Source organism: Elephantulus edwardii, unplaced genomic scaffold, assembly GCF_000299155.1.
Source record: "Elephantulus edwardii isolate Elephantulus edwardi_28Jun2011 unplaced genomic scaffold, EleEdw1.0 scaffold00141, whole genome shotgun sequence".
Lineage (NCBI taxonomy): Eukaryota > Metazoa > Chordata > Mammalia > Macroscelidea > Macroscelididae > Elephantulus > Elephantulus edwardii.
In genome coordinates this window covers 2,124,015-2,131,530 of record NW_006399891.1, presented here as the reverse complement: position 1 = coordinate 2,131,530, position 7,516 = coordinate 2,124,015, and the positions used below count along the sequence as shown (strand labels likewise).

The following is a 7,516-nucleotide window of genomic DNA, read 5'->3' as shown; positions in this document are numbered from 1 at the left end:
ATATCTCATAGTTGTTTTAATTTGCATCTCTCTTAGGGCTAGGGATTTTGAGCATTTCTTCATGTGTTTGTTAGCCATCTGAATGTCGTCTTCGGTGAAATGCCTGTTCATATCCTGTGCCCATTTTTCTATTGGATTATTTACCTTTATCTTGTTGTGGTAGTCCTTGATCTTCTGCACTAAGTGCTTCAAGTACTTTTCCCTTTCAGCAAGCAAGGTTGTGTCATCTGCCTAACTCAGGTTGATGAGTCTTCTTCCAATCCTGATGCCCATTCTTCTTCATGGAGTACAGCTTCTCAAATGGTATGCTCCACATACAGATTGAATGAGTATAGAGAAATGACACATTCCTTTCTTGATTTTAAACCATGAGTTGTTCCTTGCTCTATTCATACAACAGCTTCTTGTTTAGACAACAACTTCTAGGTGTAAGTTCATATGAGCATAATTAAATGTTCTGAGATTCCCATTCTTCTCAATGTTAACCATAGTTTATTATAATCCAATGGTAACTATAGTTTATTATAATCCACACAGTCAATTGTCTTTGCATTGTTTATTATAATCCAATGGTAACTATAGTTTATTATAATCCACACAGTCAATTGCCTTTGCATTGTCAATAAAACACAAGTAGACATTCTTCTGGAATTCTCTGATTTCTGCTAAGATCCATCTGGCATCAACACTGATATCCCTGGTGCCATCACTTCTTCTAAACACACTGTGAGCTCTTGGTAATTCTCTGCTAATGCATATTCTAGCTATTTTGGGGTGATCTTCAGCAATGTTTTGCTTGTATGTGATTTTAATGATATTATATGTAATTTTCACATTCTGTTGGATCACCTTTCTTTGGAATGGAAACAAATATGAATCTCTTCCCAATCAGCTGGTCAGGTAGTTGTCTTCTAAATTTCTGGGCATAGACTGGTGAGCACGCCCAGGGCTGTATCTGTTAGTTGAAACTAACAAATAGAAGAAGAGTGGGAAGACAAGACAAACGTTTTGTGCCAAGTTAATTATTATATTTCTTAAAGAGATCATCATAGAGTAACTGGGATAGAAGTGCACCAGCAGGGCTGAACTAGAGATTCCATAGGAACTGTGATTGTGGTAATGAGGGGAACTGTTTTTATTCTCAGGTTTTGCTTTTCCTGGCCTTGATTTACTTTTTAAAGCTGAAGTCATAACCCACTCAAACGAGAGAGCTGTTTTGTAAGATGCTAACTTTCCCCCTCTTTTGATATTATGTTGGTTGATTTTGCCCTTGAAAACTGGGACTTTTGCATGGTCTGATGGCTCAAAATACTGTTTATAACCTTGTTCCACTTTGTAGCCCTGGGGCTGGATAGTGAGATTGGAAACTTTGAAGTGGGTAAGGAATTTGATGCGCTCCTGATCAACCCCAAAGCATCGGACTCTCCCATTGACCTGTTTTATGGTGATTTTACTGGTGATATTTCAGAGGTGAGTACTCGAGTACTCAAAAACATTTATCCCATGATGTAGACGCAATACCTTTCATGGAGGAAGAAAAAAAAATAGAGGTGGAAACATTTTAAGGAAATCTTAGGACAACTAGATCTTTGTGCTATTACTATCATTTTATGACAGTAATATTTTGCATAGTAGGATCAACGGAACACTTCGTGTGTACTAGTTAAGCATGGGGTTAAGCATTTTTATACATCGTTTCATTTAATGATTGGAATAATCCTCACAGGTATCTACTGTTAATATAGCTGTTGTACTGATGGGATCAGTGAAGCTTAAAGAAGTTTATTATGGCTAGCAGTCTTGTGGCAGGGAGCTATGATGGCCTAGTAGTAAGGAGTTGTACTGCAGACCCCAAGGCAGGCAGTTTGTATTATCATTTTTAAAAAAAGGACTATATTGTACAAACTCGTTAGTATAAGGACATTATCATGAGCCAGAAACAAGATGAGACTTATTTCTGTGAGCGAGAAGTCAAACATATTTCCATTTTCCTTCTTCTCTGCTGGTTTCAGTGCCGTGCTGCAGTGGTCACAAAGGACTCACAGACTCAAAGACGAGGCTCACCGTTTGGGGGCTTATTAGTGTGACCACACCCATGTGCTTACACAGAAGTTATGAGGGGAGAAAGGTGTTTGATTGATTATAATTGGTACCTTTTTTAATTCTTAGATTATTTAATCTTTTAATTCTTTATTACACTAGATTATAGCTCAGTTCTACTCATACTGATTACTGTTTCTTATATAATATACCTACTGAAATGTTTAATTGAAGTTTATTCTATTAAGTCCTTAAATAAATACAAAACCTTCCCTGAAGACTTCAAGGTTATAAGCCAAGAACTTCCAGTCAATGTTATCCATTGTGATATCCATAACATTGTGTTATCCATAAACACTTGTGAGTGGTCAGTGATTGTTTTAGCTATAGGCTATTTGTTATTCATTAATGGGGGCAGACTTTGTAATTGAAAAAAAAATATTTCTTGGCTCAGCCAACTCTTTTACTCCATTTTTTTTTAAGTGTGTCAAGTATTCTTTCTCATTATAACCTTTATTTTCCATTTTAGGCTGTTATGCAGAAGTTCATCTATCTAGGTAGGTAGCTATGTTTTTGCTAAATAAAATCGGCCTCTTTCTTGAATATTTCCCTCTGTGTTCGCGGTGCCATGTGTTAAGCCTTCTGTGAGACCATGTGTTTTGTTTTATTTGTGGATTTTTGGGGATTTTTTTTAAAGAATTCTCACTACTAAGTCCATTGAAGGTATGGTATTTAAAGGCACTGTTTGATATGTGCATGTTTCTCTAGAACACAGATTCTTGAATGCTAAATTGAGAAACAAAAGACTTAAGAGGATCCAGGCCTCTCACATGCATTCTATTCCGACCGTCTGCCCTGGCTCACTGTGTGCAGTGGAGGCTGCCCACACCAGAGTCTCACCTACTCACTTCAATTCTACCTGCTGAGAAAGAAACACTGAGTAGCTCGAAGATTCAACCCTACCCCTCAGCTCAGAACCCTGGAGACTGGAGAGTTGAAGGATTTCATTTGGAGGCCATTCACCTCATGCTGAGTATGAGTTTAGAGTATAAAGAGAAAAGTAAAACCATCTGTCATCAAGTAGACCCAGAATCATGGTGACTCCTAGGAGTAGAACTGTGCTCCACAGGAGACAGATCACCAGACATTTCCTCCAGGTCACTTCTTGGTGAGCTCAGGCCTCCAACCTGGAGTTAACAATTGTGGGTTAAGAGAACCACCTGTGAACGAACTCTCCAGTGTAAAGCTAAAACCTCATTTTACATCAAAGCCTAGGACTGCTAACCAGCTACTCCAGCAGGGGAAAGACTGAGAAGTTTGATTTTCAGAATGCAGACCTTAACCCTCAAGTTAGATGCAATATGTTCTATTGGTTAAGCCCTTTTGTCCAGGTTATAAACAAGATGACAAAAAAAAAGAAAGATATCTTAAAAAAAAAATTCTTCTCCTAGGAGCACTGTTTTGTTTTGTTGTTTGGTGGTGGTTTTTTTGTTTGTTTTTTGTTTTTGTTTTAAATCACTGCCAGTGGCAACATGGATAACTTTTTTCCTTTTCCCCCCATAGATAACTCTTGACACATAAGCACTATATAAAAGACTTCTTCCTTTTTTTTTTTTTTTTTCAGGAGATGACCGTAATATCGAGGAGGTTTATGTGGGCGGAAAACAAGTGGTTCCATTCTCCAGCTCCGTGTAAGACCCTCAGGCTTTTGCAAGCATTTCTCCTGGAATGATAACAGTTTTGCGTCTCCCATCTGCCCAGGCTGAGTTAGAAAGTGAAAAAATAGTACCTTGTTCTTGGGATGACTGTATTTCTGTGTCTAGTTACAGTATGCGCTTGACAAATCCTTCGAAGGAAGTTGCACTAATTTGTAACTCTTTGGTTTGGAGAGTTTATAATTTCATGAAAATCCTTCTATCTTGAGCTGTTCAGATTTATTTTAAGGGCAACCATAAGGAAATGTTTTTGCTGGTGGTGTTCTTATTATGAGATTAAAGTAAAATCTATATCATATTTTGAAATATGAATAGATATTCCTATAAAAGGTTAAGTATTTTGAGCCAATAAATAAGAACGTTGGAAATCTAAAGAACCAGTGAGAATAATTTTGTGAGAGAGTAAATGACTATAAACAAATTTTGGTAAATCACTTGGGATTTTGTGTTTGAAAATTGCATACTGAATATATTAATTGAAAAAGAGAGCTTGTTGAATTTCAAAATGTGCTTCTAGATCAACCTTATGTTTTAGAAATTTACACTTAAAGGAATTTGCTTTTCAGAGCTGTGTTATTGTTGTGCTTTGTCCTCTTTGGGGATGAAACATGGGAAATTGAATACCACATACTTCCGTAATGTAATTCTGTGCTTAAGCGTGTTTGACAGAAATAAGTGATAAAAAAATTTACAGTCTCTTAGGAATATTACTCATGTAACTCTGTGGCATAAATAGATTGTGGTTTTTGTGTGTGTGTACTTCAAAATCACCTTGGTTTGATGTTATTGCTTCAGCTTTATTAGAAGAGAGGCCAACTCATACCCCACTGGTGTGTAGCCTAGAATGTTCTAAGTTGGAGTGAAAAATAGACAGCCACTTGTTAATACTTAAGAGGAAGAGTTGCATTGCAATGGCCTATTCTACCCAAATGGTGTGGTATGCTTACAGGAAATCACATCTTCAGTGTCATACTGCTGGAATTTTAAAATAAAGTTCAAAATCTTGTTTCAGAAATATTACTAAACATTTCTAAGCCGTTCCTCCTGAAAGCCCTCCATGCCCCAATTTAGCCCAATTGTTTAATTAATCACAATCTTCAAGACATAGGAAATTTAAGATAACAACAACCAAAAAGGTACATACCCCACTTCATGTCTTTATTAAGAGAACATAATTTGTACTAGACATCTAGGAACATTAAACAAAGCAAAGAACATTTTTATACTAACCAATATAATGTGCTTTCCCATAACCTAGAATTAAAACCAAATTGTGGCATTGTAATAAATTCTTCAGAAGTATTAATGTGTGATTTAAATCCCACACAGTTCTCATTTAATTTCTAAATACTATTAAGCCAACAAGGAAGACTAATAGGGTTTTTTTTTGTTAACATACCATAGGCAGTTCCTACTCCTTAGGTGAGACTTCTTATTTTGCCTTATGGTGAGAAACTTTGTGTATGTGTTTTAATCTAGATTTAAAGAACTAAGAACATAGTCTTTCCTCCTGTACTTTAGTATTTTCACATCCACGCTAAAGCAGCAATTTACCCAGTGCGCTGGGTTTTTGTTGTTTGTTGTTTTTGTTTTTGTTTTTTGTTTTGTTTGTTTTTTTTTTTTTGCTTTAGAGTTTAGTGGAGACACTAATCCTAAAGCTCAAACAAAAAGTATTTTCTTTTAAAAATAACAAAGCTAGTGTTGTGGGGTATGAAGTAACTCAGTAATCCAAATTTCAGGTGCTGATTTCCACAGGTTATTGTTCCTGATCTAAATCAAAGATACACTGCTCCATTCTTCCGTTTCCCAAAAATGCCAGCCAGGGGTGACTGTCATTTTCCAGCCGGGTGTCAGGGGAACTTAGCCATATGATTTCTTTTCTTTTTTTTTTTTTTTTAGCCATATGATTTCTAACCCAACGGAGTGTTGTTGTAGGCTCAGGAATTTAGATGGGATGAGCAAGGGCCACTAGTAAGCTTCTGCAGTTCTCAATTTTTTTCAAAACCCTACACTTTTTACCTTTCTTAAGTAGAGACATTTTGATATTGAGCATTAGTTCTGCTTTAGAATTAGGATCCATGTGCAGTAAATAGAAATGTGTCGCATCAGAAGCAGAATGAATGAAAGGCCACTTACAACTCATCTGTCAAACATTAGCTTTCACCTTGATGTAATGTGAGGACCTGTGTAAGAATAGAATGTGGTGAAGTGCTTACGTGTACTTTGATTTCCCTGAATCCCTTTAATTTATGCGTTCTCTCCCACCAAGTGTAGTGTTTCTCTGTGTTACCTCAGCCCTCTGCAGTGCTGCAGGCATTAGCCAAGCTTGTAGCCAAATATTCTGAGCTTTGAGACGTTGCTTTTGTGTAAGTGTATGTCGATTTTCTGAATTGTGGAGAGGCAGTTTCCCAAGCCAATACTGGTTGTCACTTTATGCTTGAATACCTTTGCTCTCTGACAGGAAAGAAAAAATTACAACACAGTAGCCCCGTAACTTTAGACAACACTATTTCATGGTTGGTTTTTTTAATTTGTTGTTGTTGTTGTTTTGGGCTTTTTAAAAAATGGAATTCCCTTTGAAAGATGAAAACATATTCAGTTGTAGTAACTGTCATCAATTTACCTTTTTCTCCCCAATCAGAACACCCAAAGCAAATGGCAAAAATGAATTTAGTTTTTAAAATAGATTTAAACTTAGGAAAAGAAAACACTAGGATATGCATGTCCAGGAAATCATAAATGAAATTGAAGAGATTATTTATTCTCTAGCATTTACGATAGTTTGATTATCAAAAGTTTCAGAGTCCAAGAGAATATCTTGGAATAGAAGGTGATCTTTCTAGATTAATGTTTGTGAGCATTGAACCACTTTGCATCTCTTTTTTAACTTCAGTGAGACTTTACACATTGAGGGAAGGGAAGTGGTAGGAAAACACTCCTCACCCCCAATCCTTAGCTAATTTTGAAGTGTGCCTGTTGGCAGCTGCAGCTGAGCTCTTTGGAAAGAAAATGAGTGTGAGATCCAGGAATGCACTTTGAATCTTCCCTCCCTACCAGCCTACCAGACTCTTCCTATTTCCAGTCTTTTCACTTCAGAGCCAGGCAGATGGAAGCTTTAAAGGAGAGCTAGAAGGCGTGTTGTGTCAATTTTACTTTGTGCTGTACACAGACGGTATCCAGAATTAGATGCTTCTGTAGCCTATTGGGGAGTTCCTAGGTGGTATAAACGGCTTACATGATTGGCTGAAAACCAAAAGGTTGGACGTTCAAATCCACCCAGTTGCACCTTGGATGACTGGCATCCAATAAGTCATCTATTTGCAACCCTGTGGAGCTTAATTCTACTGTGCTCTGTCTATGGAGTTTAACGGAATCTGAGGGTTGAACAGGCCTGTGAAGAATGAAATGTAAATTCCAAGATGACTTTCACAGCCAAGCCACTTGGGGTTACTTTGAGTTGATAATAATGCTGGAAACATGTTTTAAAAGAGAGTATTATGAACTATTAAAACATAGGCTAATAAATTTACAATAACGAGTGTCTTAATTTTTTTAATTTTTAAATAACTTATTATCTCCTCCCCCCTTTTATTGTGTTCAATTCATGTATGTTGTTTTTTGTAGTTTGTTTTGTTTTTGGCTCCCTCCCTCCACCCACCAAGCATTGTGGATTTTGATGTTTTCTTTTCTTTTTGAAGCCTTGAAGATGTTTGTCACTTCAGACCGACTCACCACTTTAGGTATAATCTTGTACTCTAATT

The 7,516-nt window shown here is 36.8% G+C and overlaps 1 protein-coding gene across 1 annotated transcript in view; it reads left to right on the top strand.

The window, feature by feature from the left end:
* The window catches only part of GDA (guanine deaminase), a 108,829-nt gene extending 104,922 nt beyond the window's left edge, over positions 1–3,907 (top strand). The window contains exons 12-14 of the mRNA XM_006894384.1: positions 1,340–1,470; positions 2,570–2,597; positions 3,665–3,907. Coding sequence (XP_006894446.1) covers positions 1,340–1,470; positions 2,570–2,597; positions 3,665–3,735 — 230 coding nt within the window. The 3' untranslated portion in view covers positions 3,736–3,907. The remainder of the gene's footprint in view (positions 1–1,339; positions 1,471–2,569; positions 2,598–3,664) is intronic.
* Positions 3,908–7,516: the final 3,609 nt, after the last annotated feature.